General features: G+C 41.4%; 2 protein-coding genes across 5 annotated transcripts; both read left to right on the top strand.

Annotated features, from left to right (window-relative positions):
• Window positions 1-431: 431 nt before the first annotated feature.
• ubap1 (ubiquitin associated protein 1) lies at window positions 432-6,912 on the top strand. 4 transcript variants are annotated; one of them, XM_060069990.1, is made up of 7 exons: window positions 432-670; window positions 1,671-1,719; window positions 1,882-2,006; window positions 2,770-3,582; window positions 3,697-3,855; window positions 4,061-4,162; window positions 4,649-6,912. In XM_060069990.1, the coding sequence occupies exons 2-7, from the start codon at window positions 1,680-1,682 to the stop codon at window positions 4,787-4,789; spliced, it is 1,380 nt and encodes a 459-aa protein (XP_059925973.1). In that variant the 5' UTR covers window positions 432-670; window positions 1,671-1,679; the 3' UTR covers window positions 4,790-6,912. The 4 variants fall into 4 exon arrangements, with proteins under 4 accessions (XP_059925973.1, XP_059925974.1, XP_059925971.1 ...); XM_060069991.1 differs by having other exon boundaries at window positions 433-645; XM_060069988.1 differs by having other exon boundaries at window positions 434-895.
• Window positions 6,913-7,876: 964 nt separating this feature from the next.
• dcaf12 (DDB1 and CUL4 associated factor 12) lies at window positions 7,877-15,424 on the top strand. Its single transcript, XM_060069306.1, has 9 exons — window positions 7,877-8,340; window positions 9,812-10,102; window positions 10,642-10,923; window positions 11,034-11,094; window positions 11,225-11,412; window positions 11,542-11,607; window positions 11,711-11,873; window positions 12,242-12,420; window positions 13,589-15,424. The coding sequence occupies exons 1-9, from the start codon at window positions 8,281-8,283 to the stop codon at window positions 13,745-13,747; spliced, it is 1,449 nt and encodes a 482-aa protein (XP_059925289.1). The 5' UTR covers window positions 7,877-8,280; the 3' UTR covers window positions 13,748-15,424.
• The last annotated feature ends 112 nt before the right edge of the window (window positions 15,425-15,536 follow it).

Genomic DNA, 15,536 nt, shown 5'->3' with positions numbered 1-15,536 from the left:
TTTAGGATATAATAATTGGGCTACATAACAAATTGAGCCCAAATGTTGACATTTTGTATTGTAATATTGTAATATATTATATTGTTTAAGATTTTAAATCCAAGTAATAAGGTACAACTACATAACACATCAAATTAGATAAAACGAAAGAGTAAAACAGGATTAATGTGTAATATGAGAGAGACATCTGATTATAAAAATGTTTACTGCAGTTTTCTTCCAAAACAATTTGAGGTCGCCGAGGTGTATCTGAACGCACCATTTACACCACTCTGAAAAGTAAGCTAACAATGATCACAGCAGGGATAGGGATTCTATGTATTCAGTTTGACAGGTTATCTGAGGTGTGCATATAAAATATACAACACTACCAAAAAAATAAAAATGAACAGGTGAACCCCACCTTCTTTATATACATTTGGAAAGTACTTGAACGAACCATCAGCAAGCGAATGAGCTTCCGTCATCTGCGTGAAGCGGTGACGTCAAACAGGAACCCGAGGAAGGAAGGTTGACAAATCAAGATGGCGTTCCACGATGAAGCAGGAAAGAGATTTCAATATAAATAATACTCCTGTGCAAAAACACACTCGAAGCAAGGAGTCGTCTCAGCAAGCGACCATTTGGATTTTGGAAGAACAAGACGTGCGGATACTGGTACAATACCTGTGTGTGTAAATGTTGAGTCAGTTTTACATGGGCGGTGGCAGCATTGAGTCAGCCAGACACAACACAACTACTACCACCAGGCCAGCAGCATAGCTAAGCTTTACGCGTCAACGTTTGCGTTTTACCTAAAAACACACATACATTGCAAACATACATTTGAAAGAATCATTATCGTTTACTATAAATGTGGCGAACCATAACTTCTGTGTTCGTCACCTCCTTAAAGGTGAGTACATTTAGTTTCGCTTGTTGCTGATTAAAGCATAACGGAACAACGATAGCTTGTTTTAAGGCGACAGTTTGATAAATGTCCTTATTGTCGCTCTCTGCATATAATATGAGGTAGTTGAGCAAGTGAGCTGGTAGATGGTTGATTGCTCTGTCTGTACAGGTAATCATTACCTAAAGTGCATGGGATGTTTACATTGCATCTAAAACCTTCAAAATCGAAAATGAATCCTCGAGTATGCTGTCATAGTACAAGTGTCCTTGGTAATTCCTTTGTTTAACGTTACTATTTATTTTAGGGACCTGGCAATAATTAGACAATTAAGTATCAGATTTTAGTTCAAAGGACGCAACCTGTTGTATACATCAAATCCCAGCAAATCCCTTTATGACAAGCGAATCACTCAACATGTAATCATTTGTAAGTTATTTATCAATAAGCCGTTTCAATAAAGCACCCTATTTTGCTAGAGCGTGACTGAATAAGAAAATTACCTTTTAAAAAAAAAAAAGGTAATCTGGAATGCGCAGAGATAATAAGTACAATTTGAAATGGTGTCTAGCATAATGATGAGCTCGAGCTTTGAATTAGACAACCTTTCTTCTTGCATAAAGATATCCTTTATATAAACTAAGCTAAGATAATGACTTATCTGAATAGGAACCAGTTAAAGCCCAGGGGGTCACAGTGATCTCATGAGATGCACTGACTGAATGTCATATTGATGCTATGTTCTTTTCTATTAATTTCTTAATTTGCTATTTGTTTACAGAATCTCTAAATGGCTGCAAGGAAGTCTGGATCGGACAACTACAACAATGGTTAATATCAATTTAATTAGCTTTAAATTCCTCTGCAGTATTCTTTTAATTTTTTCTTTCGATCCCTCAATTCATTGTAGTTCAAATAAAATGGGGCCACCCCTTGATTGAAAATGTTTTTAAGCTCTTGCTAAACTTTATTTTTTCGTTGCCCTACGTTAGGTCCCCTCAGTTACCTGGAAGATGTTCCCTTCAAAATCAACGAGCGGTTCCGCTGCCCTGCCAAAGTTGGGCTGCCTGTTGGGTTCTGTTTACCTGATTGTGGTTCCGTACTGAGTGACTTGCAGGTCTGTTTGCTTTAATAATGGCGTCAAGGAATGTTTATGCTTATCTTGGTTATTTACTGTAATATTGACATTAATTGAAATGACCGGTCAGTTAACCAGTTCTGAACATAATACATTTGCTTGCCTAGCTGACACCACAATAAACAGAATGTTATCGAAATAGGGATCCCACATTCAAAAGCTGTTTGCAAGTAGCGTCTCTTTAGAAGCTGGATACTTTGAACATAAAATATTTAAATTCCATCTTGTTAACCGTTACCTTCTACTCGAAGCCGTAGCCTTTGGCATTAGCATGCATAGCTTACCTAGGCTAATTTAAGCGACAAATATGTAGACACAGTAGTCACAGGTATGTTATGGTGTATCCAAAGTTGTGTCGGTCTGTTCAGTCAGATTTCGTTCTCACCATAAACAAAATAATCCAGGGTCATCTTGTATCGGTCAGCAACCAAGTCAGATTGATCAGTTGACCTATGCCCAAAGAAACCGAACCAATGAGGGAACTTCACCAGGGTGAGGAACAAATGCTCCAAACAAACAGTGCCCTGAAAGCGCCTTTGGTTCCATGGAATTAACGTGCAGGCATTTTGCTTACTACTAGACTATCCTTCTCCCTTATGAGGGGGTCTTCTCTACAAATGCAAATGCGTCCATGTCTGTGCTCGTAACAAATGCTCAGAGGTTGATTGTGGCTAAGCGGCACTGGTTGTATAGTTCCCAGTAGGGGTATTTTTCTCAACTGCCTCCATATGCTTTTCTGCAGTATGACTTCTCCCTGGAGAGGAGAAGTGTGCGTTGGGGACAAGAGCTGGCCGAGGCCCGGGCAGGCGAGGCGAGAGCAGAAGAAGCAGCAGCTGCAGCCAGACAGGAAGCAGAGACCCAGGCTGCCTTGGCCCAGGATGTTGACAACAGAGATGGGAACAGACATTCCGGAAAGGACCAGGACCCCCCACCACCTGCACTCAACCCAGTTCTAGCAGGACTTTGCCACAATGACATCCTCACCCCACTCCCAGCACCGAGCCTGGGGCCTAGGAAGGCCCTGCCCAGCACTCCTTTAGTGCATTGCCTCAACCTGGCTGACTTTGAACGGGAAGAGGACCCTTTTGATAAGCTGGAACTCAAGACTTTAGATGATAGGGAGGAGCTACGCAATATCCTCGAGAGCCAACCGCAGCCCCCGCCTCCTCCCTCTATTTCCCCACCAGAGCCTGCTCAGATTACGCCAGTCGTGCATGGTAGCTCTCCTCCTAACGCCAACGCCAGCCACCTGGTTAAGCCAGGCTTTGTTCACAAACCGAATGGGTTTGTTGGTCTGATGGACATGGATCGAGCAGGGGGCCCGGGTAGAGGAGCACTGGACTCGGACGATCGACCCTGTAACATCCGGTCGCTTACATTTCCCAAATTATCCGATCCTGGTGACAGTGAGCCAGCTCGCATGGGCTACCACCCTCTTCCAGTCCCAGTTCCCCGACGTAACGTAGTAAATGGCAGCCCACCAGCGTTCCCAAAAACCCATGTGATTGTTCCCCCGGACCCATCCAGCCACCCTAGGAACGGAGCTCCGAAACCGGTATGCAGTTGATTGACTAGTTTAATCCTAAATTGTCTTTAAATAATTATTCAAATGTGCATTGAAATTTAATTATTTATTCATTTGTATTTGTATTTTCTGTCCCCTCTGAAGACCCACCCAGGGGCGGGCACGGGGGGTCTGCCATGTGGGGGAGCTCTTCTCAGCCTGACCCCTAGTGAGCGCCAGTGTGTTGAAACCATCGTTGGCATGGGATACTCCTATGAGGGAGTCTTGCGCGCCATGCAGAAACAAGGGCAGAATGTGGAGCAGGTGGGGTCCCCGCTCAACACATCTGTTATCCCAAACACTACTGTTTGCCTATGTTAAAGCCAACTCCATTTGTTAATCTGCTTCTTAACGTGAACAATTTGACAGATGATACCAATGCCCTGTAATCCAGGGAATGTGATCTGAACAGGTTCACCTGGTTAAAGAACATTGATTCAGCTATAAACCTGAATCAATTGTGTCACAGGTGCTGGACTATTTGTTTGTGCATGGACGTCTGTGTGAGAGGGGATTTGATGCCATTGCTGTGGAGGAGTGTCTAGAGATGTACAAGTGTTCAGAAGAAAAGGTGTGTACTATAATTATAATTGTTGTAGCAAATTGAGTTATAACTATCAACAACATCATTGATATGTTGTATTGTCTAACTGTATTCACTGTTTTCATTAAAGCGCCAATGGAACTTTGGCACTCCCAATTAATTAAGGTGTTTGGAAAGCATGAAGCAAATCGAGGTCAACACTATGTTCATGTTGTGATGCTCAGAATTACAACGCAATATGCACGCCGACCAAAATATTGAATTTGACCGTAACGCATCACAAGGAGAATACACCAGGCCATTGCTTGCTAATTGTCATCCTCGTGCAGAATGACATGACAATGCTTATTTGTGTCAGGGTGCCTACATAGGCTTTCCCCTCATGATCTGTCCCATAGAACTATAGATTGTTATTTTAACCCATTTCTTAGAGCACTCAATGTAAATTGATATAATAAATTGTACCTGCGCGATGCCCTTTAATTGTGTAACACGTTCTTATTTCCCCCTCAGGCCTTGCAGTTTCTTGAGCTGATGTCAAGATTTGGTGAGATGGGCTTTGAGCGAGAGACTATAAAAGAGGTGCTACTGGTCCACAACAATGACCAGGATAAGGCTCTCGAGGACCTGATGGCACGTGCCACAGCCAGCTGAGCCAAGCTGGTTGGGAAGTCAATGCCCAGTGCAAGGCTTGTCTCCCTCGATCGCTCCCCCCCACTCTCCCCCAATCCCTTCCTTCTGCCTACCTTAATGACACCAGGCCCACTTACTCTGCTTTTGGAAGGAGAGAGGGCCTTGATTCCCGCTCTGTGTTGAAAACATGCCTCTGTACTTCTTAAATACTGTGTGCCTAGAGCGGAGGAAGTCAAAAATGTATTGTTTTTGTCTTTTCCTAAATCCTGTGGTTGAATACCACAGTTGGTACTGCTTGATGAAAAGCCAAGATTCTCTTGGCATGGAAACAGTCTGACGCTTTCGAGTTGATCAGCTAGCACTTTCAAAGGCGTGGCATAATTTGATGAGGGCTCTGAGAGCAAACAGAAGGGAATCTGGAGCCAGATTCACACCACACCAGAAGAGGAAATACAAGTTTCACATACTGACACTTGTCAGTTAACTAAGCTGCATTCTTCCAACGTTCAGTGCAGCATAGGCAGTACATAGAGATCAAGGGGATTGAGGACCTAAGGAGGCTGTCTTTAGAATGAACCAACAAACATCTGAACTTTAAACACACACAAAGGCACCGCCACCAGACAGAGAACTGACTCCCAAGAAGTGCCCTCTCTGCTTTGGTTCATGGCGCTTGGTTATACTCTTACTTGTCTCATGTTTTCACTTATTATTCATCTTTGTTTTCTGAAGGGCACCTTTTTTTTTCCCTATTACCTTTTGTTTTGTTTCTTTTTTAGGAATTGCATAATGGATTCTAAAATGTATTCTAATTGCCTCTGCTGTAATAGTGGGCTCTTCAACCTGCACTGGAATAGATTGCTTAAAGATTTGGGAGGAAGAGGTCAGTTCTTTCGCAGAGAAATATTAGGACATGTCTCAATGCATACCTTTTGTGGCACCAGTTTGTCAAACATGGCAAACACTATCCCATTTTGTAGATGATCAACTTATTTAAATATCGTACACTGACACTTTGGTTGGAGAAAATGGTTATGGAGTCATGTGCAATTCTGTATTGTAAAAAAAAATGACAAGGCACCCTTTCGATTATAATGGGTTCTGTTTAGAGACTAAAAATAAGTCTGGGGGAAAAGTTAAATAATGTGAAGTGTGTGATTTCCAGCCATATTAGAGTGCAATAGACCCAATTAACAATGAATGACTGGTGACCAGCACTTTTCAGCCTCTGCAAATATAATAATGGGGATAAGGCATGGCAGGTGTTTGGGAAAAGGCAGATTTGTCCTCATTGATTTGATGCCGTTTGTTCTTTATTCTCATTGGTTTCATGGAACACAGTTTAATCCAAAATAATTGTAGCTGTTTGACTTTCATATTCATACATTTAAAGTTATCTGTTCTGAAATGTAATGCAAACTGAATTTAATCTCGACTGGTCTTTGTTTTATTCTTTTTTTAAGTTGAAATATATATTCACACATTTCAGATGTGAAAAGTATTTTTCATGATGGTACAACCCCAACCTCTCTCTTGCTCTCTGTGCCCGATTAGAGTCTCTCCCAAGAGTCTTCAACCACTGCTTTGTGTGGACTGGGACTGTAAAAGACATGGTGTCACATTAAGGGCTTCAAGTAAAATCAGTATGGGGCAAAACGTGACAACTTCCTCTGCTTAGAATTGGTCCAGGACCTAGAAACAGCCAAACGAGTGTTTAAGAGTAATAGGTTTGCTCATATATGCCTCTTTGTTGCCAATACCAAAACTATATTTTGTTATTGATTCACTGCTGGAAACTGGTTACATATAAAATAAAATGGACACCATGAGGATTGCAACAAACATTCTATAATTGAAACTACATTGTTTCATTGCATTGGTCCAAAGCTGATGCTAAGATCCCTGAATCTAAAGTAAATTGCATTTATCAACAAAGCCTTTTTTGTTTAAACGAAGATGCATTGTGCAAAATACTAATAAGTTCTCCAAAAAACAAACCCTATTCTTATTGATTGACAAACTTAAGCCTAAATCTGTAGTTCATATCCTAAGGGATTTCTTCCTATTGTATGCACACCAGATTTCATTGTTTGAGACTGTCTTATGCAGAATAAAACAATGTGTTATTTTGATGACATGTTTAACTTCTGCCCCCTTTTGCTTTATGTTACATTGCATTACACAATTTGATTATACATGCATATGTAATATTTTTATCCATATGTATATGTGTGTGTGTGTGTGTGTGTGTGTGTGTGTGTGTGTGTGTGTGTGTGTGTGTGTGTGTGTGTGTGTGATTCTATATAATATGTGGCCTACTCTGAACAGCTAGTAAACTAAAGTTAAATTTTGCCTCCACTGTGAAGGATACCTTATAAATTAGACCGGAATTCCAGGTTTCTAGGGCAACTTCTAATTCATATTATTAGTTGTCGGAGGGTTGTGATGGGGAAACCAAAGCTGGACATGTATACTGTGTGTGTCTGGATTGGTGATTGAAGGAGATCAAATGATAACATATAAAAGTCTATACAGAAAGTCAAATCTCCTTGATTGCTAACACTACGCTATACCAATGATATCTAACTGATGAAACGTAAGGGACTTTTACTCAAACAGTTTGTCAGCAACCTGAGTTACTGTTTTTCCTGTTGGGTTTGTGCTAGAAACCAGTATATAGATGATTGTCACTTGGTGGCACTCAAATTTCTATCTAGATTCTCTTGCACTGAAAATAAGACATTTGTCATGTGATAAAGCAATTCATGGTTATGTAACCACGTATTTGGGTTTGTCGGGATGTTTTCCATCTGCTGGATGAAGTTAATATAATAGTACCATTCATTTCAAATAGCAGTTATTTTAGACCCAGAACACCACAGGTGTGACGACGTTCACTAAACCACTAAGTATTCAATGAAAGTGGTGATCAGCAATGCTATGTGTTCAAATGTCTATTGTGGCGTAAAACAGGGTCTTTAGGCAATCATATTTGAAAAATTCAAAGTTACAATTTTGAAACTGGTAGCTGCCAACGCAAAACATTCGCCAATATTGGTCCGCTGTTTGGGGTATGATGTCATGTGACGAAGCCAGTGGACGAGCACGCACATAACGTCAGTGTTCACGAACGACCTTGTTTTTGTTGATATTTAATCTTAGTGCGGCTGCGCGAGGGTCAATGTTTTCATCGTTGCTGACGCGACTCTCAAAACGGGAAAAAACGGGTGTTAATATTGCGGAGAGGGGAGCCTCTCATCTAGGCTCCTCTGTCGAGACCGAGTCGATAACCAAGAAACGCCGTGCCGATACTTTCTGCGGAACCCAGAGGCTAGCTGACGTTAGCAAGAAGCGTTAACCCTAGCTAGTGTCTAACCTAACCCTTTATGTGATCGCTCTCGTTTGCCACCGGACGAGGGCCAAGAAAAACATAGTTAATCGCCATTATATGATCCAGTTTACAGTGTCACTATTACCCTCCATGTGGGTGAGGGAATTGTGTGTGTCAGACTATGGCGAGAAAAACAGTTAGCAGGAAAAGGAAAGCAGGGGAGCCCAAAGACCAACAACAGGTAGGCGGAAACCGAGCGCTGCGATGGTACCGTAAGCTAGCTGAACAAGTTAGCATCCTAGCTGGGAAAGGCGCTAGCTCGTTTTTTGTATTTCGTGACAAATACATTTTTAACATTTGACAGCTTGGTTTGGTTAGTCATTTCGCCGATCATTCCAATCTAAGACGATACATGCAAAAGCCCATTAAAAGTAATCGTGTTTCAAATTTGGGTTTACTGTTTGTATTTGAATGTTCGTAGTTGGCTAGGCTAACGAGTAGCGTGCCATCAAATGTTTTAAGAAGACACATCGTCTCATAACATTAATGTACAAGGACAATGTTCAAAGTACAGCGTTAGAGTCGCCGAACCATTTTACCAACCTGTACGGCGAGCATTAGTCGTATTTAACACGTATGAGGAAATTTATATATTTGTATTTTAAATCAGTTGATTACGGTAAATCATTTGGCTTTGAAATTGTTTGTTTTTCAATTTAAAAATCGAACCAGAAATCCAAACGTTTTTAGCGGTAGTTTGTAATTTAAGGTATGACAATGCCTTGTGTGTTTAGTCAAATATATGTACAAAAATGCTCTTGGTAAAATGCACACCGATATACAAAGTATATCGATTTATTATTATTCAAATATATAAAATAGGAGGAATACGCTCTACGCGGAGTCGTTCTGTAGGTAGCCACAAGCGAATACGATGTTACATTTGAGAGCCGTATCTATACATGAACAGCTCATTCATATCTGCTTGGTGCATGGTGCTCAACTCACCAATAATACACCTCTACCGACAGCGTTGGCATCCTTTGTATCTCTATATGCCTATCTTTCACGAAAATCCACGTTTGTTATGAATGAGAAACTTCCGTCAAGTCTGCCATGGCTTGGTGTACTTAAGTGATTGAACTCATCACAGAATTATTGACAGAAAGTATTTTTTTCTTTTTGTAACCCTTAAGAAAATGATTGGAGTCAAAGAGAATGACCCAAGCTTTCCGTAGAGTCGCAATATTGGTTAGTCGATCGACATTAAATACAAGCAGATAAGTCTTATATTTTCATGTACAGGCATTTCCATAGAAGTAATTGCGATCTAGAGACCTCCGAATTGTGATCCTCTTGGTCGCTTACAACTAGTTTATAAGATTACCACAATTTGTATCAAGGAATGCAAGTTAAGGTATTCACCTATTATATCCTCTCTGTGACCTTGTCTAAAAGTCTGCTTGCATAAAGGTTAAACCCAAATCAATAAAACACACTAAGCAGGGTCTGATGTTCTTGTTGGAGGTGTATGTACTATGTAGTTCTAAATCCAACAATGACTAGGGGGATTTTTCTTAACTGGGTCAGAAAGCTTGGAGCCCTCATGTACTCCATGGGGATAGGTAATACATCCTCATTGACAAGAAAATATTGATATTTGATGTATAAAACATTGCTATTGTTCAATCTATAATATCTTGTCTTGACAGTTGGGCTGGTGTCAGTCTGCCCCCAAGCGGAGTCGCGTTTCTTCATCTTCGCGCCATGCCCATCAGTGGTGGGGCAGCCGGAGCTCGGTGGTGTGTGCCCTACGCGGGCGTGAATTTCGGCCACAGCAGCAACATGAGTTGCGGCTTCAGCGGAGCCTCCGGGGGTTTGCCGCTGGCCGGCTCCCAGGCATCCTCAAGGAGAGGGAGTTCTCTCTGGGCCGCCTCAACAAGGTGTTTGCCTCGCAGTGGCTCAACCACCGCCAGGTGGTGTGTGGGACCAAGTGTAACACGGTGAGATGGCTCTTGGTAGCATTTAAGGAACTATCCAACCTAAATCGGAGCATAGAAATTAAGTAAATAGGGGCTTCATTTTCAGGTATTAAGAGAAATTGAAATATTTATGAACAACTCGATACATATCCATGTGGTCACTTAATCAATTATGGTGTGTTCAAATATTTTGTTTGTGTGCTAAAGCAATATGGGATCAAAGTAAATGTATTATAATAATAATAATAATAATAATAATAATACATTTAATTTAGAGGCGCCTTTCAAGACACCCAAGGTCACCTAGATATTATATATTATAGATATTAGTTCTTTGTACTTTTTTTTGTTGTTGTTCAAGCTGCTTGAACATTGACATTTCTGACTTGGACGAGCTAGGCCCCAGCTTTGGCCTAGATCTTTTTATTTTCAGCATTAGACAAGTCTGCCTTTCTTGCATCCTTTCAGAAAGGCACATAAAATAGCATTACCCTGAGACATCAGGAAAATCTGAAGGAAATTGTTGATTTGACAAATGCCTTCTTTCCTCCTCTCTGCAGCTCTTTGTAGCGGATGTCCTTACCGGGCAGATTACCCGTATTCCAATGCTGAAAGACCGGGAGTGTCCCAGCGGAGGCTCCGGGGTAGTGGGCGCCGGCGCCGCCGTCGGCAGCCACCTACTTCCAACTGCAGGCTCTCGGTCCAGGCTTGACCAACAGGGCTGTGGTATTCACGCCATTGAGCTGAACCCCTCGAGGACACTCCTCGCCACAGGAGGGGACAACCCTAACAGCCTGGCCGTCTACCGCCTGCCCACATTGGACCCAGTTTGTGTCGGAGATGTAAGTACTTGAACCGCTTCCACTGCCTACCTATGACTAGGTACGCAATTTATTAAAAAAATGTAAGCAATCATAAATAACTATTTTGATTTGTGGTCTTTGTCTTTCAGGATGGCCACAATGACTGGATTTTCTCAATAGCATGGATAAGTGACAGCATGGCTGTTTCTGGTGAGTAGCTTTACTACCTTTGCGGTTGTAAAGAACTGACAAATGGATCGGGAACCAAACCGGAGACTTGTGAACATGCTTGGTTGACGATTGTAGCACATAGTCAAGGGTGTTTTCTCCAAATTTGTAGGTTCTAGGGATGGCTCCATGGGCCTGTGGGAGGTGACTGAGGACGTGCTTGGCCAGGCTGAGAGGAGTCAGGAAGCGGTGCCCTGCTACTCCCACATCTCCCACAGGGCCCTCAAGGACATCCCCAAGGAGTACACAAACCCGTACAACTGTAAGGTCCGAGCGCTGGCCTTCAACAATAACCACAAGGTAACGTTAGTGCTGAGGAGATGGGGAAACCCAGATATCAGAACACTTGAATGACAATGTCCATTTCGAGTCCCTTATTGAAACTAACCCTTATTTGACCATTTGACCTTTTACCATATTATTTTTTAGGAGTTAGGCGCTGTATCTTTGGACGGCTACTTTCACCTCTGGAAGGCTGAGCATAACCTGTGCAAGGTAACCGGGCACATTGCCTCTACTTCACATTCATACTTTTAAACCTAAACATCCACCTGACACTTTCAATCCATAATTTGAATGCGCCATTTCCACCTTTTAGCTGCTGTCCACCAAGCTCCCCCACTGCAAGGAGAACGTGTGTCTGGCGTACGGACAGGACTGGTCAGTGTATGCAGTCGGCTCACAGGCTCACGTCTCTTTCCTGGATCCTCGACAGCCAACACAGAGCATCAAGTCTGTCAACTCCAGGGAGAGGGGAAGTGGTGAGTACTCCATCCAAGACACCCACCGTACAAGATAAAAGCTTCCCCAGGAGACTTCCTTTTTGAGACATGAATATAAAATATGAAAATAACATTGAATTTAATTTAGTATGTTGCATTGATTTAAAGGATTACTCAAAGTGTAAAACATTGGTTTCAAATCAAATTAAACTTAACACATGGAACCAAAAATAGCATTACTTCTCATAATAATAATAATAAGAATAATACTGAGGCTAATACAATAACGACACAAAATGTAGTTTGTAATGTGTTAATGGTACTCCATTTAAAATGCTTGTGGGACACTAAGCAGGGAGTAATGTACTTTTAGCCAAGGCCTGAACATTGTTTTTGTCCGTGTGCAGGGATTCGATCTGTGAGTTTCTACGAACACATAGTGACGGTGGGCACCGGCCAAGGCTCCCTCCTCTTCTACGACATACGGGCCCAGAGATTCCTGGAAGACCCCCTGAACCCGGCCGGCGGGTACCGGCAGCGCCCAGGAGAAGGAACCCTCAAGCTCACCACAGGGAAGGGCTGGCTGGTACGTGCTTGGCTTTTAATTCAGTTGATTTACTCCTAGGGAACAGGTATGAATATCGGTCCGATAAACCAGGGCTGTAGAGTGGGACAGTTCTGATTGCATATGTTTTTACGATTGTGAAGTTAAATAGGTATTAACTTTCACATTTGCGAGTGGAATGCGCTGCTGTTATATATTTAAAATCAGGTGAAAGAACTATACTTTTCTTGAACTATATAAACCAAACCTAAAAGGTCAATTTAGCAGTCAATAACATTGCCTGAACCAGCCAGAATGATGACAACAAAGGAAAACGAGGTCACTTGGAGGTTATGGAGTAATTTGTCACCAAAGCATCCAGCGTTAACAATTTGTCATGTCAATGTGACTTTTGTGATCGGATGCACCAGATAGGAACACAGGTCTGATGCCCAAACTGACCCCTTCTTGAATGCGAAACCTGTGGCCAGATCTGTGTTCGGATTTCACCCTCAACAGCCTATATTCTGTCCCACCTTTTGTAATTATTTTCTTTTTAATTATTATTATTTATTTTGAATTGGCTTCCCCCATCTTGCATTCAAGGCCAAACTATAAGGAGTGGCAACGATTTATTTCTAAAAAATTGTTTAAAGGTGTGTGCTACTCAATTGGTATTTGTGCTACTGAAAGCTTTAGCTTTCATTCAGCACTACCACCTATTAAAGTTACAGCCCTAAATAATGGTGAAGGCTTTATTTGAGCCTGTTTTCAGCTTCACCAAAATGCATATCATCATATATATAATGTATTCATAAGAATACAAATGAATGAAAACTCATTGGGATTATTTGTTTACGGTTTGATGGCGAGTACTTGTTTACTGGAGTAGGCCTACAAGTTTGCACCCCAGTTTGAAAAAGTCAAATCTTTATAAGTAACTACAATTAACTTATATAATTACCAGGGATGTTGGTTGGTCACAAACTACAGTTTATTCACTAATCTTTTGCCATGAGAAGCGGCTGATTATCGGTAAGCGGGATGGGCTTATCTGTTGTATTGTTGGGTTTATCGGCTGTATTGTTCCGTTTTTTTCTTCACCTATTACGCCCCTCCCCATCTCTCTCCCTTCACCTGTATTTAATGTGTGTGTGTGTGTGTGTGTGTGTGTGTCTCTCTCTCTCCCCGTCCACCCTCACTCCTCCAGAATCATGATGAAACGTGGAGGAGCTACTTCTCGGACATCCACTCGTTCCCCAACGCCGTCTACACCCACTGCTATGACGACTCCGGCACCAAGCTGTTTGTGGCCGGTGGTCCGCTCTGCTCCGGCCTGCATGGGAACTACGCAGGGCTCTGGAGCTAGAAACTGCTCTCCCTGTCCCTGTCTCATCCCTTGGTCCTCCTGTGGCTCTTTGACTTCTCATTCAGACCTTCCCTCGCTCCCCCCCTCCTCCTCCTGCAGCTTGGACCCTTGACCCTCCGCGGTTTCACCTCCCCTATTTAATCTTTCCCGTTGTTTGGCCTTTTTATCACACGTAGACTCAGGAGCACAATCCTACTCCCTAATGTATGATGGCGTTCTTTTTTTTTTTTTCTCCCAATTGCGCTATAGCATGGTGAACCTTGTTTTCTGGATCCACCATTTGCAAGGCCACACTTCTCCATCAAGTCCTTCAAATTCCTACTGTTTAGGTGCTTTTTCTTTTCATTGTACAGGTGTAAAGACAATTTAACCAGTGAATTCTGAAGAGCTGCGGGGTCACCTCTGAGAAACACACAAGAGAGTTGCGAATAAAAATACGAAGAATAAAGATATATATATAAGTATATATATATCTATAATATCTCTATACGTTTTTCACCATTCACTACCTTGATAAAAGAATTGTAGAAACTGGTCTACATCAAAAAAAGAATCAGTGTTCAAGGGGTTTTATGTGCAACTAGTGACACAACTGTCTCTTTACACACTCTGGTTACTCTTGGCAGTTCTTCATTTCTCCCATCAAAATGTATACATTTTAAAAGGAGAGGAATAGTTTGTTTTCAACATTTAACTGGAGGGCACTTGGGACTTGGATCGATTGGCTGGATTGCGCAGAACTGTTTTAAATATGTTTATATTCTCCATAAATCATACCAGTCAAGTGGACAATTAATTTTCTCGCTCTAAGATAATGGCAGTACCAACTTATTGCTAAATATGAAGTAGGAATTCTTCAATTATCAAAGCCAATGTTTTTTTTTTGTGTGTGCGTGTGTGTAATTTAGAAACCCTGGCCGTTTATATTTTTGTGAGGTTTATTTATTTTTCCCTACTGTCACCCTTGTTGATATGGTAAGCGCTGTGGAATCCGCCACTTAACTTAAGGTTCAACGGCTTAATTGACTACTGCGTGTTAGTGTCATCAATTTAATCCAATGACGGCTCTCATTGGGATAAGCATAGACAAAGCCAAAAACAGACTATCATTAATTGTTTAAATTCCTCTGTTGAAGTCTGGCATTGTAAGAGGGTTCCATCCCTTCTGATCTGAGCATCCGTGCAATGTTCTCTTGTTAGTCGATTAAAAGATTTTATTTCTTTTTCCTTTATTTTTTATCAAGGAATCAAGCATTCCTTGATAAACAGGCAGGGTAAACATCGGCCTTCCTGAAGTCTTTCTGTGAAAGACTGGTAGGGTAACATAGGTTTGCCTTTCTACATTGAACTTTCATCCATAGGTTTCATAACAATAATGCCATGTAGAAAACGGAACCCTAATAAGGACAAAGTTGAACAAAGAACACCCCATCACCTTTAAAGCGTATTTTATATGTGTGTTAAATGCATACGGTGAAATGCATACATTTTATGGATCTGTCTGAGAAACACTGTGGATTGACCTGTGTTTAAATTGGTGGTGCCCTCATTTTTTTATACACACATGATTGTTTTTACAAATGACTGAATCAGTGGATATCGTATATCAACATCTGAGAACCAACCTAAAAGAAAGTAAATATTGAGGATAATAAAAGTATATTGATGTAAAATTTCTCTATGCCTATCTTATTCTCCATGCACCATATCATGTTTTCTAAGATATAAAGTGTTGGCCAGAGGCATCGTCACATTTATAAAAATCAATTTAAAACATTTTAATTTGCTA

The sequence above is a fragment of the Gadus macrocephalus genome, chromosome 13, assembly GCF_031168955.1.
Source record: "Gadus macrocephalus chromosome 13, ASM3116895v1".
NCBI lineage: Eukaryota > Metazoa > Chordata > Actinopteri > Gadiformes > Gadidae > Gadus > Gadus macrocephalus.
This window is presented reverse-complemented; position numbering and strand designations above follow the sequence as displayed.

Excerpts from the sequence above, each read along its gene's own strand:
- ubap1 (XM_060069990.1), top strand. The coding sequence starts at position 1,680 with ATGGCTGCAAGGAAGTCTGGATCGGACAACTACAACAATG. Across the intron at positions 3,856-4,060 it reads AAGGGCAGAATGTGGAGCAG|GTGCTGGACTATTTGTTTGT; the intron begins GTGGGGTCCCCG and ends ATTGTGTCACAG. Across the intron at positions 4,163-4,648 it reads ACAAGTGTTCAGAAGAAAAG|GCCTTGCAGTTTCTTGAGCT; the intron begins GTGTGTACTATA and ends TTTCCCCCTCAG.
- dcaf12 (XM_060069306.1), top strand. The coding sequence starts at position 8,281 with ATGGCGAGAAAAACAGTTAGCAGGAAAAGGAAAGCAGGGGAGCCCAAA. Across the intron at positions 11,413-11,541 it reads CCTTCAACAATAACCACAAG|GAGTTAGGCGCTGTATCTTT; the intron begins GTAACGTTAGTG and ends ATTATTTTTTAG. Across the intron at positions 12,421-13,588 it reads CCACAGGGAAGGGCTGGCTG|AATCATGATGAAACGTGGAG; the intron begins GTACGTGCTTGG and ends TCACTCCTCCAG.